The 23,638-nt window shown below is 49.6% G+C and overlaps 2 protein-coding genes across 10 annotated transcripts; both read right to left on the minus strand.

Annotated features, from left to right (window-relative positions):
* Positions 1 to 20: 20 nt before the first annotated feature.
* ANKRD54 (ankyrin repeat domain 54) lies at positions 21 to 8,873 on the minus strand. The gene is made up of 8 exons (XM_074271666.1): positions 8,351 to 8,873; positions 8,067 to 8,114; positions 6,056 to 6,154; positions 4,619 to 4,690; positions 4,108 to 4,155; positions 3,886 to 4,010; positions 2,726 to 2,833; positions 21 to 1,793 (listed from the first exon to the last, which is right to left on the minus strand). The coding sequence occupies exons 1-8, from the start codon at positions 8,658 to 8,660 to the stop codon at positions 1,719 to 1,721; spliced, it is 885 nt and encodes a 294-aa protein (XP_074127767.1). The 5' UTR covers positions 8,661 to 8,873; the 3' UTR covers positions 21 to 1,718.
* Positions 8,874 to 17,624: 8,751 nt separating this feature from the next.
* LOC141544927 (uncharacterized) lies at positions 17,625 to 23,522 on the minus strand. 9 transcript variants are annotated; one of them, XM_074271658.1, is made up of 4 exons: positions 23,063 to 23,522; positions 22,128 to 22,494; positions 20,566 to 20,647; positions 17,625 to 19,912 (listed from the first exon to the last, which is right to left on the minus strand). In XM_074271658.1, exon 4 carries the CDS (start codon positions 19,892 to 19,894, stop codon positions 18,299 to 18,301), a length of 1,596 nt encoding a protein of 531 aa, XP_074127759.1. In that variant the 5' UTR covers positions 19,895 to 19,912; positions 20,566 to 20,647; positions 22,128 to 22,494; positions 23,063 to 23,522; the 3' UTR covers positions 17,625 to 18,298. The 9 variants fall into 9 exon arrangements, with proteins under 9 accessions (XP_074127759.1, XP_074127761.1, XP_074127757.1 ...); XM_074271660.1 differs by having other exon boundaries at positions 22,321 to 22,494; positions 23,052 to 23,522; XM_074271656.1 differs by having other exon boundaries at positions 23,052 to 23,522.
* Between the last annotated feature and the right edge of the window lie 116 nt (positions 23,523 to 23,638).

Here is a 23,638-nt window from a genome sequence, read left to right on the forward strand (position 1 = left end):
CCCCAATGAGAAGCCAACACGGTTCTTGGAGAAAAAGCTTACATTTTAATAAGGGTGAACCCAACACATACACAAGAAAGAACCAGAGGGGGCCTGCGTAAAGCCGAGGCTGACCATTTTCAGCTGGAAGGGATGTCACGTCTGTGCGGATCAGGGACGCTGTTCTCCAGCAATCAGGGAACAAGGCCCAGTAAATGGCACCGCTTACTCTGCCCTACCACCATGAATCCCTTATCTCCCTACTGGCTTGTGCCCCCCCCATGGCCTGGAGCCTGAGCCCGAGAGCCTGGGGCAGGGTGATGCTGCCAGCCCGGTGCCCCCCACCACTTCCTGGCCAACGGTCCGACACGAGAAAATGGCAGTAAGAAGCCTGACCATCCCTGCTTTGTCCCTGCACCCTAAGGATCCTGAGGCGGAAGTGACAGGGGTGTGGGGCACCACCGTAGGGAGTAAAGAGCAAAAGTGGCCATTGACTATATACATTAAACAACAAGAAACTGCACCCCCCCCAACACATAGGAAATTTTCTGGGTGTGTACATTACAGCAAAGGCTTGAAGGAGGCGCCCTCCATCTTCCCCAGACCTCACCCACAATGACTGACCCAGCTGTCTTTAGGGCCTGGTAAATGGTTGGCTTGTGGCTTTAAGGAACATCTCCACTGCCCTTGGGCGACACGGCAGGCTGGGAAACTGCTCAGGAGGGGGCTAGAAGCCCATAAGATCTTGCACCTACAGGGAGCTTCCTGCCCCTGGTCCCCTTCAATGTACTGGCCACATGGCCTTTGGGGGGGGTGTGAAGCTGCTGAGAGAATGGGGGTTATTAAGTTCAGCCCCAGGAACCTAGGAGCTGCCAACCAAGTTTGGGCCCCAGGAAAGCAAACTCCCTCGCCTCCTTTTCCTGACCATGGCCCCTGTACACAGCCATGACTCCTCCAATCTGCAATCCACGGCCTAGAATTTCGTTTCCCCCCATCCCAAAGAGAACCAGAAGCTGCAGACAACCAGTCTATTTTTCCTCACGGGTCTGAGACCACAGTAAGTAGGTAAGAGGCAGTGATGACTCCCTGAGGCTCCCAAGGCAGCCCAGAAGGCAGCAGCTCCCGAGGCCCCAGCCCTGACCTCAAGGGGCGTTAGAAAGGCTCTTGCCTCGCCCTCCAATGAGGAGGCCCCAATCCCAAGCTTTGGTTCCAAACTGAACCCTCTCAAAACCGCCTCAGACAGATTTCAGCCTCCCAAACGCCTGATGCCCCCAAAACCTCCCATTTCAAACGGAAATCTTCCCCCGGCTCACCAGGACTGCACTGAGATTCAGGCTCTGGTGAGAGGTGTGATGTTTGCCACCAGGACTTCCACTTCCTAAAAAGGCCTTGGAAAAGGGCTCCCCCCACCCCCCTTCTCTGCTCACAGCAGCTTCAAGGAGAGGATGGTGGGAGGAGGATCGGGACCACCTGCTCCCATGTGTGACGAGCCATGGGCATAATGAAAGAGAAGGGAGTCTGGGAAACCCCTAGGCTGGGGCTCTGCTGCCGGGGCAAGGCCAACAGCATCAACGCGAGAGGGCGTCAGAGAAGGAGGCGACAGCTACAGCCTCCATGGGAGGCTCTGAAGAAGAGACCCTGATGACTCCTTCCCAGCAGGCCTGGGCCACGGCCAGGCTGGCCCTTCCCTTCTTCCAGAGGTCCAGGAGGGGACACGGAGGGAGACCTTCTCTCTGCAGCTACCTCTTCTCCAGTTTCTGCATCTGCAGGCTGAGCGACGTGAAGCTGGCCAGGAGGTCGGTCACCTCGTCCACCTGTCAGAACCAAGCAAACTTCTAAGCTTCCTCGTCTGTCAAATGGGAAGAATTCTAGCAAAAACCCAGGAAGAAAAGTCACAGAGAACACAGGCGCACCCACTCCCACTGTAAAGGGCGGCCCCTGCGCGCCCAGCCCAGGAAGGGAGGCCTCCCTCTTCCTCCACAAACTATGGCTCCTGCTCTGGCCCTAAGTCCAGGCTCCAGGGGCCCTGAGCTGGGCCAGCATGTGGCAGGCTTCAGCCGGTGAAGGCAGGCCTCCTGACCCCTGACCTCCTACACCAGCTGCCTCAGCACCTCCAGAGAAGGCCCCTGCAGGGCGCAGAAGAACTAATGGCCAAAGCTATGTGGGCACATGGTGCATCAAAAAAGGAGGACCTCCCCTGGGGTGGCTGTCTCCTCTTCCTCCCGCTAGATGGTCAGCAGAGCTCTCTATAGGCAGCTCTGCCCACCTCAGGTCAGGGAGAAGCCTAACCAAAAGCTCCTTTGGGGTTTCTCTAGAAATACAGGCCCTGTCCAGGTCTTTCCCGGGGCCCAGGATAAAAGGTCTTTCTTAGGGAGGTGGAGAGCCTGACCTTCCCTGTCCTTGGAGCAAGTGGCCCGCAACCAGCCTGGCTCTCCTTCAGAAAGGATCAGGGCGGAGGGGAAGGAGCCCAGGCCCAAGTGACTACTACCGTGGAAAAGAAGCGCACCCCAAAGTGCACTTTAATGGAGCGTGACATTTCCTGGTTTGAGACACCTAGAGATGTCAGCAAAAAGGACACCTGCCTGTGGGCGTGGGACAGTGCCGGACCCCGGCAAGTCCTGGCAGAGGGGCTCCTATAGGGCCCCAAGCAGGGGTAGCAACCAGATACCTGCCTGTGCCCACCTGAACCGACAACCATTTGTGCTCGGATGCCCGCTTGTGCTCAGATACCCGGCCAGGACCTCACCTGCTCTTTGGTGCTGGTCATCTGCAAGCGGGTGCAGAGGTCATCCAGCCGATCCCGCTGCTCGTGCTGCCCCAACCGCTCCAAGTACTCCCTGAGCATCTGAATGATCTACAGAGACAGCAGAGGGAGGGAGGACAGGAGGCTGGGAGGCGGCCTGCGCCCAGTGTAACCACATAGTGCCCGGGCCAGCACCAGCACTGAGCCTCCCAACAGCCCCATTTTCTAGCTGCAGAAGCAGAGGTAAAAGTGAGGGGGTCTGGCCCAGCCAGGGTCCGAGTCAGCTCTCTTGCCTTCAGTGTGTGCTCTATGAAACGGGGTTACCCCCTTCCACTTTAGCTGTTTGTTTTAAGGGGATCCGCCTCAGGGAAGGTGTGCCCGAGGGGTGGGCTTATGCCTTTGGGCAGGATCAGATCATCTCCAAGGCCAGAGCAGCTTCCAACATTACTACTCTGACTCAGCCCCCACCAAAGGCTGGGGACCCTGGGCTAATGGGGGTGCTGCAGGCATGTTGTGCCCGGGGTGTGGGTAGGACCACATGAGATCCTGCCTGGCCCTCAGGAGGCACTACAGAAAGGGCCAGGGCCCTGACTCAGGTTCCCCACAGTTCTCAGGCTTATCATCTGTAAAATGGCCCTGGGCTCTGAGATGCTTCAGTGTCCTCAGGCCGGGGCATGTAGGATGGCGCCTCTCTCCTTCTGGGGCTCTCTGGCTGGCACGGGGTTACCGCTTCCTTATCTAAGAGAAGGACCCTGTGTCCCCCAAATGCCATGTCTGGTCACTGACATGCCAGCCCCCAAACTCGGACTCCTGGGTCGTCTCTGACAGGAGATTCCCCTCCCCAGCAGCCCGCTGAGAAGTCTCCTTGGCGGACCTCCCCTTGGGCAGGGGCCAGACCAAACGCCCTTTTGTCTCTGCAGTAACCTGGGGAGCCCCTGGTCGGAGCCCATGAAGGACAGCAGTTCATGCTGAACCACAGAATAAAAACCTCGTCTGCCTCCCAACTCTCTGGGGACATGCTCTAAGCTTCCCAGGGCAGCAGACCCCTGGGTCCTGTCCTCCCAGAATGCTTCCTTCTCATCGCCTCCTCAAGCCTCATTTTCTCGGCTTTGGGCCAGCCCTAAGCTGGGGGCGCACGATGTGGGAGCGAGGGTCCCCCTCACCTGTTTCACCTCCAGCCGGACAGCTTCTAAGCACTGGGACTGCCCCTCCTGAAGAATATTCAGCTTTGACTTGGCAAGGTGCAAGGGGGTCCTGCCGGCCCGGTCCAGGGCATCCACGCGGGCCCCTGGGAAGGGAAACAAAGAGAGAACAAGGGATGTGAGTGGGGGCGGGGCTGGGGAAAAGTGGGGGGCAGGAATTAGGGAGATTTGCCAACACTTTACCTCCTCGGAGCAGCGTGGTGATGACGGGAACGTGGTTGGTGCAGGCAGCTGTGGGGGAGACATGGGCCACATCAGGAAAGCACCAAATGAAAGGCCCTTCCCTTTCTGGGTGTGCAGATCCAGCCCCCCCTCCCCCTCCCACGTCTGCAGAGCCCAGGCCTTCAATCACTACACAGCCAGGCGCGTTCAGATGCTTAACCAAGTCATCATCCTTTGGAAGGGCAGTGGCTGGGGGGGAGGGGGGAGAAGCCTCCATGGGGCATTTCTCACTAGCAGGGGAGGGAGAGAAGGGGGCTCAGGGGCTTTCTTTGCCAAAGAAGCTGATTTGAGCTGAGGGCGGGAGCGGGGATTCTCCTCTCGCAGGGCCAGAGATCGGGTCAGAAGGCACGCTCTCCTCCTGGGCAGCCATTCTGCCGGGGCTCGGAGGAACCCCAGGTACCACCAAGAGTGCTGGGGGCCAGGATGAAGGCAGACACGGCGGCCTCTCAAAGTCCCCGGCCTCGGCACATACCCAAATGCAGAGGCGTGTTCCCCAGCCCGTCTCGCTGGTTGGGATCAGCACCGTGGTCCAGGAGCAGCTGCACTGTAAAGAGGAAGCCCCAAAGGAAGTTCAAGGAGCAGAGCCCCGCCTGCCCCGCCCTCTTCCTCCCCCCCACCGCATGGGCACGGATGCCCGCCTTCTAGAGCAGCAAAGGGGAGCACTGGAGCTGTTGCAGTCCCAGCTCGGGAACCTCCAAAAAGCCACTTCCCCTGAGTCTGCTGCCTCAAGTATACCAAGCCTCAGAAAGAGCGTCTTAGGTAGACTCTTCCCGAATTCAACAGCTAATCAATTCATCCGCTTATTTTCCCTCCCTTCTTCAGGCAGAGACGCCCCAAATCCTAATTCCAGAGACAATCCAGCCTGAGATCCAAGGGCTCCCCATTTCTCCAACCACCATCCACTCAGGGAGCAAAAAGGGAGCCCCGAGGGAGACAGAACATCCTCTGACAAGAGTTCAGAAGCAGTGGGCACACAAGAAGGACCTGGCTAAGGGGCATCCCGATGACTAAAGGGTGGTTCTGGCTCTCTCTGGTGCACAAGGAAATATAGAAGAAATTCTCACCTGTTTACTCTTTTCAAAAATGGAAACAGCATTTAACCAGGGGGCAGGGGGAGAAGAAAACGGCTCAGCACTTGTGCTGTCTCCCTCGGGCTATCTTGAAAATATATGGAGGGGCAGCGAGGTGGCGCAGTGGATAGAGCACTAGCTCTGAAGTCAGGGGGACCCGAGTTCAAATCTGGTCTCAGACACTTAACACTTCCTAGCTGTGTGACCCTGGGCAAGTCACTGAACCCCAGCCTCAGGGGGAAAAAAAAAAAAAATATATATATATATATATGTGGGAATCCCTCCTGGGGAGATGGGGGGGGTGGAAGACATGACAACAGTGACGGGGTTAGCTGGGCACTTCAAAGCCCATACAGAGTCTGGGGCGAATCCAGCAAGGATGAGACCAGTAAGTTTAAGAATTAACTCCAGGTGAGGGGCACCTCCCTGCTGTGCTCTTGGCAAGCCACTTCTGCCATCCTCCTCTCTGATGTGCCGGGATGGGGGGGATGATTCAGTCATAGTCAGGTGGGAAGAAGCCTCACCTTAAGTACAGTTCATTTGGTTCACAAAAGGGGAAACTGAGGCACCGAGTGGTTAAGGGACTGGCTCGAAGTGACAGGGGAGTTAGTGGCAAAGCCAAGAATAGACTATAGGAGTCCTGATTCCCAGAGACCCTGAGAGCCTCTGGCACACGGCCCAAGTCCAACTGACTGATCTAACTCATTTTCCAACAATCAGCAACATCTCCTAGTAGAATGAGCCAGGAATCCAAGTTCTGGTTGTGTGCCCACCAAGCACTGGGTCCCACCTCCTCCCTGCTGCAAGAAACCCGCTCCCGGCCCCCTCTGTAGACTCACCGATCTGGTCGTTGCCATTGCAGGACGCAAAGTGCAGGGCTGTGCGGCCTTTGTCGTCCGCTGTGCATGGATCCACCCCGTCCTCCAGCAGCTGCTGCACTGACACCGCCAAGGGCAGAGAAGGGGAGAGGGCATGTTAGCGAGGACGAAGGGCCCCTTCAGACCAGGAGTCCCCTCCTGTAAGCTGGCCTACAAGAACAAGCACAAAAGCTCAAGAGTCCTCGGCACTTTGGTCAGCACTGAGCCCGGGACCCTCCTGGGAACTCTGACCCAGCCTAACACGGGCTGCAGAGCAGGGGCCTGGACACGTGCTGGACACGGCTCCAGCAGCCCCCAGGAAATCCGGCTCAAATCACCAAGGAAGAGATGAGGAGAGACGGGCCCCCAGACACGTGCCGATCCGCAGACAGGCGGCAGAGCTCCACGGTCCTGCCAGACTGGGTCCAGCACGCAGCTGAGAGGAAGCCCGCCGTGTCCTGGGGCAGCTCTAACACAACCTCCGCCCATCCCAAACTTCCAAAGAGGCATCGGGCAGGTCTCCTCTCGGTCTCTTGCCTCTCACCTAAAGGAGCTTAGTTCTTCCATTAACGAATTGAAGAACCTTCCCCGTCCCGGACACTCTTCAGCTTGCCTGGAAATCCCGAACTCCCCTCGATGCTGGGCCCAGACCTGTTCGGACTCAGCCCATGCTAGTGCTCCCCCAGCAGCACCACGGACAGAGCCGGCCTTGAAGCCAGAAGTTCAAATTATGCCCAGACTCTCACTAGCTTTGTGAGGCAGTGACTGATGACTGAAGCTTTCTCGGCCTCCCTCAAACAGGGCTGTCAGCACCAAATGAGAGCATACAGATAAAGCACTGTGCTGCCTCTGGGTACTACGGGCTCTGGTCGGTCCCAACACCCCGTCTGAAGGGAGCGGGACGCGCTCTTGGAGGGCAGGAACCCGCCTTCTGGGCCCTCACTTTCCCAGGGGCAAGTCTAGATTCCTGCACATAGTAGGTGCTTAATGAACCACTAACAACCTTCGTGAAGTCCTCACTGTGTGGCGGGCTCTGACTGGGTTGCAAGGTGAGCAGCCGGGCCTCTGGCCAGCGGGAAGGGGCGCCTTCCTGCTCCGTCGCCTGGCACCTCAGGGCCAGCAATCCCACACTAGGCCTCCTACGCCGCGTCTTCCCTCCCCCTTTGCAAAGGCTGTCAACACTTGGATAGCGGTGTCAAAGTTCGGCCTCCCTGACACCTGTGACTGGTCCAGTTTCCGCCGGGCTCCTCCTCTGTTAGTGCTCAGTTCCGTGCATTTATTTGTAAAGCACTCAGCCCAGGGCCTGGCACACAGTAGGGCAGTCTTCAGCAAATGCTTGTTCCTGCCCCTTCCTGTTAAGACTGGGCTCCACAAGGATGGCACGTGCTCTCGAAGGCAAGGGAGGGAGGCAGGGCACGAGTTCAAGCGCCGGTCCCGCAATGCCTCTCATCCCATCTGTACAATGGGTCTGCGAAGTCTCCCCACACTTACTTCAGAGACCTCTACCAAGGACAACGCTTAAACTTCCAGCGGACATCACTAAGGCGCAGGGGGTGCTCATCAGTCCCCACGGGGAACCCCCAGCACAGGCCATCTGCCTCCCCCAATCTGCCCCAAGCAGGGAAAGGAAGTTTCTAGATGTGGACCCTCCGCTCCCGCGGGTGTGGCGCTGTTCCCTCTAACAGGGTCAGAGAAGGGCGGAGTCCCGGGGCCCAGGTTCCCCGGCAGATCCCGACAGACCGGGAAGGAGACGCAGAGGGTCCGCTGCCTCCGCTTCCCGGGAAGAGCGGGGCAGTTTCCATGCCGCAGAGGGCGAGGAGCCCAGGGGGTGCAAGCAGCCGGTGCCCTGGGCATCCCGCGCCTCGGGCTCAGCCGGAGGTAAGCGGCCGCGCGGCTCTCACCGCTGGGAAGCGCTGTGTCCTAGGGGCCTCGTGACCGGACCACCTCCTCAAGAGGCCCGGGACGTAAGGGAGGACTCGCAGGGAGGACTCACCTGTTTCTAAGTCATTGGCGTTCGCAGCTTCCCGCAGCCTTTTCAGCGCTGTGGAGAGGGGCGGAGAGGACGGGCATTTAGAGGAGCCCAGCGCTGACCCCGGGGACCCCGGACCCCAGGAGTGAGAACGGCTTCCCTGGGACTCCGGAAAGTGGGAGGGGTGTTTCCCCTCTCGGGCCTCCCTCCCCTCTTTCTGGAGCTCCTCCCTCTTCTCCCGGAGGGCTGAGGGATCCTCCCTCCAAGACCCCCCTACAGCCCTCGAGGCTCCTCCCCACCCGGCTCACCGTGCACCTCGCGGCCCGTGGGCCCCAGGCGCCGATGCGGCCGGGCTGCACGCTGGAGGCGGCCGGACCGCAGCTTGCCGCTCCGTTCGCTTCCGGGACCGGGATCGGGGCCGGGGTCGCGCTGCCACAGCTCGTGCAGCAGGCGCAGCGGCGCCGGGGGCGGTGCCGGGACCGCCGGGCCCAGGCCGCCCAGCACCGCGGCGAACCCGCCGAACGAGAAGCTGGCCTCGGGCCCCGCGCCGCCCTCCGCCCGCGGCTCCCACACCCCGGCCTCGGCGCCGACCCCCGGGCCTCCGCCGGAGGATGCCATGGCAACCGCGCCGACCCCGGGGCTCGCCACAGCCGCCGCCGCCGCTGCAGCGTCAGGGTCGGCGCCACCGCCAGGGGCTAGGCGGGGAGAGACCTTTCTGTGAGGTTCTACGGCCGCGGACGAACAGTCTTTCCCACCAATCAGTCCGTCATTGCCGAGCGGCCTAGCCAATAAAGCCGAGGCTAGAGTTAGGAACGAGGATTGGCCGTAGGAATCCGACGGACAGAGTCACAGTCCAATCAGATAACAAGGCGTTCCACTATTCCCCCTCCCGCCCCCGCCGTGGCCAATCAAATAACTTTGTTTAGGACCACCGCTCTCGCCTTGTTAAAGTTGAAATTGACACCCTCAAGTGCCAATCACTACAAGATTCCCGCAGCCAATAACAAAACTGGGGAGAAGTAGGATGGAGATTCTTTCAATAACAAATTTAAGTCTGCCTAGGTTTGGGGGTATTTTTTTGATCTTGCGGACTAAGCTCCCGCTCGTGGGAAAGCGCCGCTGGATCCTCGGGGAGACGGAAGGCTCCAGAGCGCATGCGCTTGAAAAGAAGGCGGAGGACTTTGAGGGGTGGGGAAGACCGGAGGCGTCCTCGGCCGGGCGTTTAACGCACTCAGTGGAATTAGAGTGTGTGCATATTAACTTAAGTGTAAATGCATAATGCAGCCATCTATATTTACTAGTTATATTCTTTCCCGTTCACACCCAGGCTCGGACACTTAGAGCAGTGCGAGCCTCCTTGTCACTTTACCTCTGCCTGTTTCCTCAACTACCAAAAAGAAGTAACAGTAGCACCCCCTCACCGGACCCCTCACCTCCGGCATGGTTTTGGTTCTAATTAACCGAGGCAAAGCAAAGCCGCCACATCATCCATTCTCGAAACAGTTTGCATTTTTCCAAATTATGCGATGTTTGAATTTTTAATCACGTGATGTACCGTGATTTTGGGGGCCCCTGACCTTGGGGCTTCTGTTCTAAGGAGCGCTGGGTCTTCCGGCTTAGGAATCGGTCTCAGGAAACTGAGCACTCCCTCTCTTATCGGAGGCCTCCCTAATTCGTGGGGAGATGAACTTCCCAGCCCTGCCCTTGAGCTATAGGATTAACAAATCCGTGACTGAAAGCGGAATAAACGTTATCTCCTCGGTTCGGTCTCCCCCGAATTTGCTTAGAATTCAGTCCGCTGAGCCACGACGTCACTCTGCTTTTAATTAAATCTTAACACAGGTCTGGGACTTTTGGGGTGCCCCGTCTGGACCTCCACACATGCAGAGTCTTCCGCACTCACCTTGGCAAAATCTTAGGTTGCAAATTTTTCTCCCCCACCCCTCCCTTAGATAGCAAAACAATCGGTGCAATTCTTCTAAAAATATTTCCATATTCTTCTCCCAGCACTAGAAAAATCAGATCAAAAGGCAAAAAACAAACAAACAAAGAAAAAGAGCAAGCAAACACAAAGTGAAAATACTCTGCTTCGCCCCCCTTCAGCCTCTCGGGATGCCGCGGTTCTTTCCATCTCAAGTCTATCGGAATTGCCTGAATCACCTCATTAATGAAAAGAGCAAGTTTGGGATGTTTTTATTTTCATAAGCCTCGTTTATTTTTTTTCTCCAGGCTGCAAAGAATAAACATCCTGGGCGTGCAAACCCGGACAGGGCCGGAAATTTAAGGCCAGAAGCTTCAAACCGCAACACTGCTGGTGTCCCCCTCCCCCACTACTTGCTTTTGAAATCATTCGAGACAAACCTTTCAGGCTCCGAGTTCTTTTGTTCGGTAAAAGCACCTTCCCCTACACTGAATCAGTAACAATTTCCATTCAGCAGGGAAGAGAGAATGAACTTTTGCTGAGAAAGCTGAGTTTTGACTCCCTTCATTGATGCAATCACTCGGGGAAACTTTAAATCCAACCAAACCCCTTCTGTTAATCTCTGGGGAAAGATTTGGAAAAAGCCAAACCCTAATCTTAGCTCTGGTATGAATCAGACAAAAAGTGGGCTCCCACTGAGGCATGGGGAACTAGTAGGATAGTCTTGCACCCTACCTTTTCCAGGGCAAGTCTTGCAAAGTGGGAGTAGTTGAGGGGATTGATGTGGGTTGTGGCCCCTTTAAGAAACTAGTCCTTTCAGATTGATTTATTCCTTTCTGATTCCCAGCCCCTCCTAGCAGATGCTTTATCAATTTAAGAAGACAGGAACTTTGATTCACAAATCCTGGTGAAAAACGCCCCTTTGAATTCCAATAGGAGATGTCCAGGCTCTCACAACCCCCATGGGATCTGAGCCAACTTGGACTGCCCCAGCCCCCATTCTAATGATCTGCCCAGGTTTCCCAACAACCACCAAGCAAATTCTCGCCCTCATTGAAACCCAGCCAGGAACCAACTTGGGACTCCACCCACGGGCCCCTTTAGCTAAATGTCTCATTATAAAAGAGCCAAGCTGGAGTCCTCTCTTTGCAGAGATTCCAAATATGGCAGGCTTACACCTGGTGGCGCCGTGGATAGAGCACCAACTCTGAAGTCAGAAGTTCTTTTTTTTTTTTTTTTTTACATTTTTTTTTTAATTTTTTATTTTATTTTATAATTATAACATTTTTTGACAGTACATATGCATGGGTAATTTTTTACAACATTATCCCTTGCACTTACTTCTATTCAGATTTTTTTCCCTTCCTCCCCCAACCCCCTCCCCCAGATGGCAAGCAGTCTTATATATGTTAAATATATTACAGTATAATTTAGATACAATATATGTGTGTAGAACCGAATTTTTTGTTGCACAGGAAGAATTGGATTCAGAAGGTAAAAATAACAGTTTACATTCATTTCCCAGTGTTCCTTTTCTGGATGTAGCTGGTTCTGTCCATCATTAATCAATTGGAATTGGATTAGCTCTTCTCTATGTTGAAGAAATCCACTTCCATCAGCATACATCCTCGTACAGTATCATTGTTGAAGTGTATAATGATCTTCTGGTTCTGCTCGTTTCACTCAGCATCAGTTGATGTAAGTCTCTCCAAGCCTCTCTGTATTTCTCCTGTTGGTCATTTCTTACAGAACAATAATATTCCATAACATTCATATACCATAGTTTACCCAACCATTCTCCAATTGATGGGCATCCATTCATTGAAGTCAGAAGTTCAAATGTGACCTCAGACACTTAGCACTTCCTAGCGGGGTGACCTTGGGCAAGTCACTTAATCCCAATGCCTCAGCAGTAAATAGATGAATGAATAAAGTGATTATGCATAGAACTTTGTGCCTCAGTTTACTTCATTTTAACTGTTACATTTCTCTAGAATAGTACTGATGTGCTTTAGGAGCAGGCATTTTCAGCACAGAATGATGCACAACGGCCATTCTTTGGCAAAAGATAGGTTTATTTAGGAGACGAGATTCAGAAAAAATGAAGAGATACAATAGACATCAGAAATAGTAAATATGAACTAGAATTGGAAGAACATATAATTAGCAAGAAAAAGCTTTTAACAACTGATAATGGAAAAGTCAAGTTCCCCAGTGGAACTTTTGGCTGACAAGTTAAATCCATAAAAGAGCTTTACACCCTAAAAGAGTTAGTTAATGGGTTTGTATCCCAAAGAAATCATAAAAAAGGGAAAAGGACCCACATGTGCAAAAATGTTGGTAGCAACCCTTTATGAAGTGGCAAGAAACTAGAAACTGAGTGGATGCCAATCAGTTGGGAAATGGTTGAATAAGTTATGGTACATGAATGTTATGGAATATTATTGTTCTATAAGAAACCATCAGGATTGCAGTAAGATAACTGTATAAATATGTATACATATATTGGATTTAACCTATATTTTAATATATGCTGGACTAGGGGGCAGCTAGGTGGTGCAGTGGATAGAGCACCGGCCCTGAATTCAGGAGACTGGAGTTCAAATCTGGTCTCAGACACTTAACACTTCCTAGCTGTGGGACCCTGGGCAAGTCACTTAACCCCAGCCTCAGGGGGGGAAAAATATCTGACAAAATATATGCTGGACTACCTGCCACCTAGGGGAGGGGGTGGGGGAAAATTTGGAACAGAAAGTTTTGCAAGGGTCAGTGTTGAAAAATTATCCATGCATATGTTTTGTAAATAAAACACTTTAATAAAATTAAGAAAGAAAGAAAGAAACCACCAGCAGGATGATTTCAGAAAAGCCTGGAAAGGCCATGAAGCTAAGTGAGGTGAGCAGAACCAAGGGAATATTATATACAGCAACAAGGTTATGTGATGATCAACTATGATGGACTTGGCTCTTTTTCAACAAAGTGGTGATTCAAAGCAATCCCAATAGTCTTGTGATGGCAAGGGCCAGCAACATCTAGAGAGAGAACTATAGAGACTGAAGGTGGATCAAAGTATAATGTTTTCATTTTTTGTTGTTGTTGTTTGGGTTTTTTTTTTTCCTCATTTCCCCCCCCTTTTGATCTAATTTTTCTTGTACCACATAATATGGAAATATCTTTAGAAGAACTGCACATTTAAACTATATCAGATTTCTTGTTGTCTAGGGAAGGGGGAAAGGGAAAGGGAAAAAAATAAATTTGGAAGACAAGATTTTGCAAAGATGAATGTTAAAAAACTATCTTTGCATGTTTTGGAAAAAATAAAAAGCTATAAGGAGAAAGACACCATGAAGCAGTGTCATGGAGTTATTACCCAAAAGGGGTTTAACAAAGATGGCAAGAGCCATGGAGAGATTTACAGGGGAACCTCAGGGGTTTGAGGTAACATGGATTTCTGACCAGACATAGTAAAGTGGGGCTGCCCACAACCTCCAGAGGGTGGGCCTGGGAGGTAAAACTGTGCCCAGTCAGTACCCTTCTCTGCTTGGGGCCGGGAAGTGAGGGAGATTCAAAACTTTCTGAAGACAATTAGAATGGATTCAATGGAACCATCAGGTTGTAGCAAATGGAGAACCTTTGAAAGCAGCAGGTAAATGCCTATCTTGGCAGTACACTTTCCAAAAATGAACACAGATGACATTGATGCAGACATTACCAGAGCTAGCTCAGTGTTTGGGAGGATCCAAAGTGTGGGAGAGCTGCCTACCAAACTGAAGGTCAACAGATCACTGTGCTGACATCATGCTGGATGAGTCTTAAACCTGGATCATACACCAGAACCATTCTAGGAAACTGGATCATATTTGGGCCAGGAGAGGCTTCAGTTTTTTATATGCTTTTGTAACTTTTTAGACTTTCTGGACTACAAGCAATAGCATTTTGAGGCAGACTGGAAATGGGGGAACATGTAAATCTTGGGGTCGGAATGTTAACTCTGTGGTCCCAAGAGTTGCCAAAGATCAGGTCTGTTCAAATGGGATGATGTTTTCTCTGTGATTAATCTTAACAGAACATATTGTTTGAGCGGGCCACATCTAGGATAGTGAAGGCCTCCTGGAGATAATCAAGTCAGGTAAAAGGGAAATCAAATAGTCAAGAGGGTCTATCTCTACATATACAACATTCATGGTCTCAGAGGTCACTTTTCTTCCTTTTTTTCTGAAGCTGAGGTTAAGTGACTTGCCCAGGGTCATACAGCTAATGTTAAGTGTCTGAGACCAAATTTGAACTCGGGTCCTCCTGAATTCGAGGCTGGTGCTCTATCCACTGCACCACCTAGCTGCCCCCCTCAGAGATTATTTGTCTAGGGAGCAAATATCTCCCCCAAAATGAAGGTACACAGCTTTAACTACCTCCTCCAAACATTTGACAATTTGAGAGTGTTAAAGGGCTAGCACTTGGGACGCAATTTCTCGTTTCAAAAGAAAAGTCATCCCCAGCCTATTACTGTTCCTTAAATTCTTGGCTTGGGGGATGCTGTGAGTCTGGAAGCAAAGGCCAGTAAGTAGTGCCTGGTTCCTTCTCCAAATGAAGGAATATTCCTCTTGGGATTTCAGAGAAAATAAGTGAGAAGGGCTGACAAGATCCTCCTAGATACATTTCAGCAGCTGCTACCTTTTAATGGATAAACGGTGAAAACTAACTCTATATCCAGGGGAGAAAAAAACAGTGCACATAGGAGAAAGCCAAACGGAGCTAAGAGGCTTGAGTAAATGATATAATTGAAAAAGTCTTTATTAAATGTTTACTACAAAACAAAATCTGAGGATATAAAAAAAAGGAAACTGAGTCACTTGATTTTTAATTAGAAAAGATAATTCAACTACAGGATGAGTAAAAATATTCCCCAAACCACAGGATAAAAAATGGCAAGGTGCAACAATCTTTAGGGACATAGAAGGATATTCTTTATGGGTAGCAGAAGTTGCAGGTATAGTCCAAACAGGACTGGTCTCTAATATGGGAATAGCTAGAGTGAGACACAGCAGGCTAGAGAGTGGTAGTTTACAAACTAAGTCCTCCTGGAGAGGTTTCATCTTTCTGGGCAAAGGCAGAGTTGATACACATAAAAACACAAGGAGGGAAACATGCTATTTTCACTTTTTTTCTGCTTTGTTTCTTCTCTCCCATAGTTTTTCCCTTTTGTTTTCATTTTTCTTCTAACATGATTCAAAAAAATTTAAAGGATATAACCATTAAAAAAAAAAAAGAAGAAGAAAAAGGAAAACAAGGGAGAAAGGAACTTGGGTCAGAACACAATAATTCCTATGTCTTAAAACAGTTCCAATGGCAGGCCTAGCCATGCATAGGTATTTTAGGAACATAGGTGTTTGTTTTTTTATTTGTTTGTTTTGCTTTTTTAGTGTCCCTTTTTTTCCTTTCTTTTCTATTAATTTTATAATTATAACATTTTTCTTTGACAGTACATATGCATAGGTAATTTTTTTTTTTAACAACATTATCCCTTGTACTCCCTTCTGTTCCAAATTTTCCCCCTCCTTCCCTCCACCCCCTCCCCTAGATGGCAGGCATTCCCATACATATTAAATATCTTATAGTATATGCTTGGTACAATATATATGTGCAGAACCGAATTTTGTTGTTGTTGTTGCAAAGGAAGAATTGAATTCGGAAGGTAAAAATAATCTGGGAAGAAAAACAAAAACAAAAAAAATATGCTCACAGTTTACACTCATTTCCCAGTGTTCCTTCTCTGGGTATAGCTGATTCTGTCCATCATTGATCAATTGGAATTGGATTAGCTCTTCTCTATGTTGAAGATTTCCACTTCCATCAGAATACATCCTCATACAGTATCATTGTTGCTGTGTTCAATGATCTCCTGGTTCTGCTCATTTCACTCAGCATCAGTTGATGTAAGTCTCTCCAAGCCTCTCTGTATTCCTCCTGTTGGCTTTGACCATTTTTCAATTGGAGAATGGTTTGATTATAAATTAAAGTCAATTCTCTGTATATTTTGGCCTTTATCAGAACCTTTAACTATAAAAATGTTTTCCCAATTTGTTACTTCCCTTCTAATCTTGTTTACATTAGTTTTGTTTGTGCAGAAACTTTTTAATTTGATGTAATCAAAATTTTCTATTTTGTGATCAATAACGATCTCTAGTTCTCCTTTGGACACAAATTCCTTCCTCCTCTTCAAGTCTGAGAGGTAAACCATCCCATGTTCCTCTAATTTATTTATGATTTCGTTCTTTATGCCTAAATCATGGACCCATTTTGATCTTATCTTAGTATGTGGTGTTAAATGTGGGTCCATGCCTAGTTTCTGCCATACATAGGTGGTTTTTAAGTCCTAAGGGAACAGTTCTTAAATTGTGTCAAATCTTGAGGGTGACTGAGCTTTGTGAATGTTCGACAGGCATACTGAACCAGAGTTAGAAAGGCAGGAAGAGGAGTACAATAGTTTCTAGTTCAGTTCATTTCACAGTTACATAAGCACAGGAACTCTGGGATTGTGAGTATGTCAAGAGTCTTGATTTATCACCTTCTAATGGAGCATGAGTTGTAGCTCTGGTTACAGACTATTTTCTGGGAAATTGAGTTCTAATATGGAAATCAATCTTTTGACACAGAAGAGGTAGAGATGATATGCTTTTCAGGTCTATCTGGAGCTGGGTCTCTCTGTGCTATCAGAAATCTCCTTTTCTGTCTCTTTCTTTCTTATTTGGCTATCAGCTCTTACAGGCTTATAAAGTCAGTGAAAACAGTAGGAAGGATGAGAAAAGAGCAGTAATTCCCCAAATGAATCCCGGGCAAGGGGCAGATCAGAAAACTAGTGATAGTTTTCCTTTGGCTATATATGGGTAACAGAAGTTTGTGATCTTGAATCAGCTAATAATGATTAAAGATGGTGGAATGGAGAGAATTAGCTCAAGGCTATTCCAAGGTGGCTCCTGAGCTTTCACTTTTTTATATAAAGGGTCCTTCACTGGGCTATTGGCAATACTTCCATTTTCGTGTTTCCAGGGTTCTAAGGTAGTAATTGGCTTAATGAGATTTAGGCATCAGGTCTCCCCACTTTTCCTCTCCACTTAGGAGGCAATGTCTATTTCCTATAGGAACCAAGGTGTCATCCCAAATACCAAACTCCTTCTGACCTGAGCCTTTTTATCACTGTTTTAGAAGCAGAGATTTTCCCAACAATTTGGGATGGAAGAAAAGCAGGAAATAAGTACTTATTAAGCATCTACAGTGTATCATTTTATAAAGGGCTTTATAAATATTATTTAGGGAAGTAAGGCAAAAAAGCAAATTGCATAGGCAAGGAGACAACCAAATCTCCTAAAGAGTGGGTTTGTTTTTGAAACTCTTTCTCAGTAGTTTGACCAATGCTAAGGGCAGTGTTACTGTAATCTGTTTTTGTTTTTTTTTTTTTTTTTTTTTAAGTCAAATGGCACATTGCTCAAGGGATGGAAGAGACAAACAGAGCTAGTGATCCAAACAGGCAGGAGGCTGGGGAGAAGAAGAGCAATAGAATGAGGCAGCTCCTGCCGGGCCTCTGTAAGATCACCTGTCCAAGAATCTAACAGGGTAAGCCTAGAACAGGTGATCATTTCAGATGAGCACCAGAGAGGTCCTTATCTGGCGGGCTGCTGATCCAGCAGCAAAGCACTTTATTATGAACCTCCTTGAGGGCACAGATCATGGCTAAGAAATATCAATAATCCCTAAGGGTTCTCCATATCCACGATCTACAATTAAGGCAAAGTACAGGTGTCTCCAAGGTAGGGCTAAGGCAAGGAACAGGTCAAAACACCCCCACAATCCAGATGCTTTCTTTCTTTTCTTTTCTTTTCTTTTCTTTTTTTTTTTTTTTTAAACCTCCCTCCCTCCCTTCTTCCAAGATTATATCTCTCACCCTCATTAGAGTTGTTTCCATTTTCAAGGTCCCAGTGCTGCTGGCTAACAGGGATGGCAAGCTTGGGCTTTTTAATCCTTTTGTACTTCTTCCTAAGAGAAACACAAAATCTCTTCTCTCCAAGCACCAAGGGGCTACAAAGTGCATCCCTTCACTCGGTTTAGATTGAGTGTTATTAAAATCTTGGAATGGGAAAGCTCTTCCACACAGTTTAGGATTTTAAGGCACAAGGTGAAATTACGAAAAAAAGATAGAAGTCACATCTCTTAATAAGAAGCTGGGGTTTGGGCTTTTTAAAAATTATTTCTTAGAGGCTTGAGCCACATCAAGAGGATGGGTTTGGAGACTTCTCTATAGTCTAGGCTTTCAGAAGTGAGTGACTTTCTCTTAGGACAGCTAGTAGCAAGTCAACTGACGTTGGCATTGGCGTATAAGCCAATAAGGGCACTCTCTTTTCCAATGACCGAGCTGTTTACAGTAAAAGCATGCATTAGGGTGAAAGCACCTCTGAGGACCTTGTATTTTAGGGCCTTGCCAAACCACCATCTTCAACTCCGATCTAAGTTTCCAGTAGGCTTCAGCTACGGATATTAATTCTTCCATGGATAGTTCTTTCCACTTCACACAAGCCTGCAACTGTTCTTGAATGTGGGGGAGAAGGCCTTGGACAAAAGTGATTGCCATCCCTTGGGTGGCACCATTGGCTGGGTCATCAATGCCAGAGTGTTCCTCAAAGACTTTTTTAAATCGGTCAAAATACCTGCCAGGTTCCTCATCTATTTCTTGCTTACAGCTTATAATTTTCTCCCAATCAGGTTTTTTGTGGCAGACTACTGGAATAGCATTGAGTAAAGCCTGCCAGACCCAAATTAAGTGTTTCCCTTTCCCAGGATCATTCATTGGCCAAAGTGCCTCTTCAAAGAGGTGCTCTCTGACTTTTCTGGGCAGTTTAATTTTCAAAAAGGTGTTTATATCTGCCCAGGAGGGGTTAAAAACATCAATGATGTAAGACAATTGTTTCCTAAACTCCATTGGGTTTTCCTCAATGCTAGGAAGCTTGTGAACCATAAAAAACAAATCCTGAGGCCTAATGGTACAATCACTATAACATCTGTTCCACACTTGGTACCCTATCCCTGAAGGCCTAGGAGGACACAGCCAGGTGTATTCAGCATTTGGGACTTCTAATGGTGGTTGGGGTAAAGAAGAAGAGGGAGCTAGAGCCGGAGGTGGAGGGGCAGCAGCTGGAACTGGAGGGGTAGCAGCTGGAGATGGAGCCGGAGGTGGAGGGGCAGCAGCTGGAGATGGAGCCGGAGGTGGAGGGGCAGCAGCTGGAGATGGAGCCGGAGGTGGAGGGGCAGCAGCTGGAGATGGAGCCGGAGGTGGAGGGGCAGCAGCTGGAGATGGAGCCGGAGGTGGAGGGGCAGCAGTTGGAGATGGAGCTGGAGGTGGAGGGGCAGCAGCTGGAGATGGAGCCGGAGGTGGAGGGGCAGCAGCTGGAGATGGAGCCGGAGGTGGAGGGGCAGCAGCTGGAGATGGAGGGGCAGCAGCTGGAGATGGAGCCGAAGGTGGTGGTGGAGGGGCAGCTTTCTTTTTGGGAACGTTTTGAGAACTTGGTATATTCTGTTTTGGTGCAGAGTGATTTAAAGACTCAAAAGTATGGATCTTATCTTCCAGTTTCTTAATGGTATCCCTATGATGCCGATTCTGAGCTTCTGTGTACCAATCAAAGAAAGCTTTCCACTCACCTTGCCTGAGTTTAGAGCCGTGAGCTTCTAGGACCTTCTTCAGGTGCATTATTTTACCCAAGTCAAATGATCCTTCTAGTGGAAACCACCGAGAGCAATCAGAAGGCTCATTAGCTCTCGTAAGCCTATTCCACTGAAGCAGAAATTTGCAGCACTTTGGGTGGTAATGGAGGTACATATATAATGCTGGCGTTCCTGTATCTGGAAAAGCTAGTTTTCCACCTTTAGAAGTGTTGTTCCCCATTCCGGAAGCTCTTCCAACCTGTCCGATGAACAGTTCTGTTCAGGTTCACCAAAACAGTGGCCAACCAAGGTCTCAACCCTCACCAATCCCTCTTGAACCCTGGTATGGTACTCATCAGGGGTAATTCATGTGGCCTTTCTGCTGCCCTGTCACCTCCGTCCCGGCTCTGGGGCACCTATTTGCCGGTCTTATACAAACAATCTTAACTCCCAACCATTCTCTATGTGCAAAAAGAACAAGGTCACATCCACTAAGCAGGCTGTAAATGTAACAGTGTGGAGAAAGAAGAACATTGACTTCATCCCTTTAAGTAAAGCAGGAGGGAACCCAGGAGAGGTGCCCACAGGACTTGTGGGATTACCATAGGTACCCATAGTTAAAGAGTTCTGCTACTCTCGGGGGCACATTAATAACCGGTACCTTGTGTCCAAGGCACACAATCAGCATGTGCCCAATGATAACAAGCCTTCCTATCGCTTCTTGGGAGCCCAGTCCCGGACAAGCTTCTAACCATGTTAAAGTAAAAGGGGGAAGATCATGATCACCTGGTTGGAACAAACAGATACAAGCAAGTTCTAGCCACAGACCCTTTCAAAGGGTCTGACAGGTCAACTAACTGATGGTTTAACCCTAAAATCCCTCCGAGATATATCAAAACGTCTTCTACTTACACACACAGCGCCCAGAATTTGAAGTGAGCAATCTGGTGGGAATTCCCAATAGATGCTGCCACCTAATCAAGGGCTCAGAGAACTGCAGAAAAATGAAAGAGAAACCATTTAGTGGGCTCAGAGAACCCAGCAGCCACCTCTTTATCCAAATGGCTCCGAGGCACAGCATTCTGCATTTTTAAATATGTAAATTACCAGAACTAGACCAAGTAACAGAAAATGGGTAATCAATTCAGAGTTTCCCAGGGATAGGGATCTGAAAGGAAACTTTTCTTTTCTTTTTTAAATTAATTAATTAATTTAATTTTTACAAAAATGTTATGCATAGGTAATTTTTCAGCATTGAAAATTACAAAACCTTTTGTTCCCATTTTTCCCCTCCTCCCCCCCCCATGGCAGATTGACCAATACATGTTACATATGTTAAAGTATAAGTAAAGTACAATATATGGATACATGTCCAAACAGTTGTTCTGCTGCACAAAAAGAATCGGACTTTGAAACAGTGTACCATTAGCCTGTGAAGGAAATCAGAAATGCAGGCGGACAAAAATTGGAGGGATTGGGAATTCTATGTTCGTAGTCATCTCCCAGAGTTCTGAAAGGAAACTTTTCAATCAACCAAGAGAGGAAAGGGGATGAGAATGAAGAGGTCAAGCTGACAGAGGCAGGCTGCCCACCAGGATCCCAGCACCGAAGACCCACAAAGAAATTTACCCTTGAAACAGGTTCCAATTGTTCAGTGATGAAGAAAGCCATCCCCACCCAGAGGGAGGCTAGTGAGAACCTGGAACAGCATGCTCGGGCTTTCTGTGGCTGGTTGCTTGCCTTTTGTTTTCTTTCTCAGGTATTTTTTCCCTAGATCTGATTTTTCTTGTGCAGCAAGAGAACTGTACAAACATGCATACATTTATTGGATTTAACATATATTTTAGCATAGTTAACATATATTGGACAACCTGCCCATCTAGGGGAAGAGGAGAAAATTTGGAAAGTTTTGCAAGGGTCAATATGAAAAATTACCCATGCATAGGGATTGTAAATAAAAACCTTTAATAAAAAGGGGGCGAGCCATTAGATTTAGCACTCAGTAGATCCTCAGTAACTTTGGAAAGAGCAGTTTTAATTGCGGAGGTGGGGAGCCAAATCATGGCGACTTGCAGAAGCATCAATGCCGGAGTTCAGCTTTTCATGAAGTCTCAACTTCTCAAGAACTTTCGCCTTAAAGGGAAGGCATGACAAAGGACAACAGCTAGCGGGGGAGTCGCGGTTTTGCAGGCAGCAGGGGGCAGAGTCCGAGAATGTAGATGATGAAAGGGGCCCCCTGCCAGAGAAGATGGGGTGGAACTAGAGAAATCACAGGAGAAGACCGCCAGGAGAGAGGAGGGGAAGGAACTCAGAGAGAGAGGACTCAAGAGAAAACCACAACGTGGAGTTGGGTTGGTGACCGTGGGGCCAAGAGAGTAAAGCAGAGACCCTAACAAGTACAAGGATGATTGTTAGGCCTGTTTCCCTGAGGGTAAGACTGCTTGATCTGAGTGAGCAAAATTATGTAAAATCACCCGCAGAATGTCTCCTTGGATCTCCTCTTGGTACCTCACACGGATGTATGATGGGTCCAAACCAGCTAGGAACTGGGCCCAGAAAGAGTCCTAAACTCCAGACGGCCCGAGACCCCTCTCTGTATAGTCCCAAGCTTCCCGTCTCCAGCTTCTTCACTTATTAGAACTTAGGGTCCTTCCTTCCTTCCCTAACCTGCATTCGTGCCGCGGCTCGCGCTCTCCAGGGCTCGGCCTCCCCTCCCCCACTTAGTTTCCCTCCAAGAGTGCGGAGTCTCTCCATCCCTGCAGGATTCACTGAGACAAGAGTCCAGGCTCTCCTTCGATAGAGCAATACAACGTCTCTCTCGCCTCTCTGGCTCTTCGAGATCTGGAAAAGGCCGGAGGGATTTAGGAATCTGAAGTCGTGGGGAGGGCTAAGAACGGACTTTTGAACCGCAAGGGCCACGGCCTGATGGGTGGGGGCAAGCTCCACTCTCCCGGTAACTAAGGCGGGAGGAGAGCAGGGGATGGAAAGGAAGCAAACAAATGGACGGGGAGGTTTAAAAAAGGAATGTACTTTTTTGGTTCTCAAGAGTTAAGGTCGCCGTTTGTCGAACTCCGCACGGTCCTCCTGGAAGCAAAAACAAATGAGCGAGGGCGGGCCAGCAGCCGAGGGGCTCAAGTGCTAAGGCAAAGGGCGGTGGGCCGCCCACTCCTCCACGCAGGACCGTACGAAATACACAAACAAAACCGCTTCAGGCTTAACCCGTATCGGGATTGGGGGAGGGAGAAAAGTTGGGAACACGAGATTCTGAGAGGGCGAACGCTTTTGTTTGCATTTTTCCAAGCTAAAGAAAGGGTCTGTTGGAGGTGGAAGGATTAGATCAAGTGCGCCCCCTTCCCATGGTACGAGGAGGACACTGAGCTCCAGAGAGAGGGTCTCACCCAGGACTCACAGCCAGACAGTGGCAACGAGGCAGGATTCGAACCCAGGTCCAAAGAGCCAGGTGCCTAAGCGGAGAAGGCTCGGACTCGGGGACAGTCGAGAAGGGCCCCAGAGGCAGGTGGCGGCCCGAGGGAGGATGCTCCCGCTGTCTCTGGCTTGGCTCCTCTTACTGAGGGTAGCACAATCTCAAAGCCTCTTGGGATAAGGTGTTGGACACCTCCCCCAAGGCATCTGCCCCCCCCTCCCCCTGCACGCGTAAGCATCATGGGAAATGTTGCAGGCGTCGCCTTCTAAAAGGGGAGGGGGGGCTCCCCAGCCCTGAAGCATCATGGGATATATACGTAGACTTATCTAAAGCATAGGCCCAACGGATCCCAAAGCATCATGGGATACGTAGTTCAAGCCAGACTCCCAAGAGTCAAGCGTTATCTTGCTACAGATCTCTCAGGCTAGTCCCCAAAGGAACAAGGGGCCCTTTCCTCTCGAGCTGCTGGAGTGAGGGTTCTGCCCGGGTCCCTCGAAGAACACAAACGTCATTAATGTTTTTATCCCGCCCCTCCGACGTGACGTAACGAGGCAATGCGGC

The sequence above is a fragment of the Sminthopsis crassicaudata genome, chromosome 5, assembly GCF_048593235.1.
Source record: "Sminthopsis crassicaudata isolate SCR6 chromosome 5, ASM4859323v1, whole genome shotgun sequence".
Lineage (NCBI taxonomy): Eukaryota > Metazoa > Chordata > Mammalia > Dasyuromorphia > Dasyuridae > Sminthopsis > Sminthopsis crassicaudata.

What these genes read in the sequence shown, in the direction of transcription:
- ANKRD54 (XM_074271666.1), bottom strand. Translation starts at nt 8,660, where the DNA reads ATGGCATCCTCCGGCGGAGGCCCGGGGGTCGGCGCCGAGGCCGGGGTG. An exon ending in GAACACGCCTCTGCATTTGG is followed by an intron (nt 4,156 to 4,618) that starts GTATGTGCCGAG and finishes TCTCCCCCACAG; the next exon opens with CTGCCTGCACCAACCACGTT. An exon ending in CACCACGCTGCTCCGAGGAG is followed by an intron (nt 4,011 to 4,107) that starts GTAAAGTGTTGG and finishes TTCCCTTCCCAG; the next exon opens with GGGCCCGCGTGGATGCCCTG.
- LOC141544927 (XM_074271659.1), bottom strand. Translation starts at nt 19,894, where the DNA reads ATGGGGAACAACACTTCTAAAGGTGGAAAACTAGCTTTTCCAGATACA.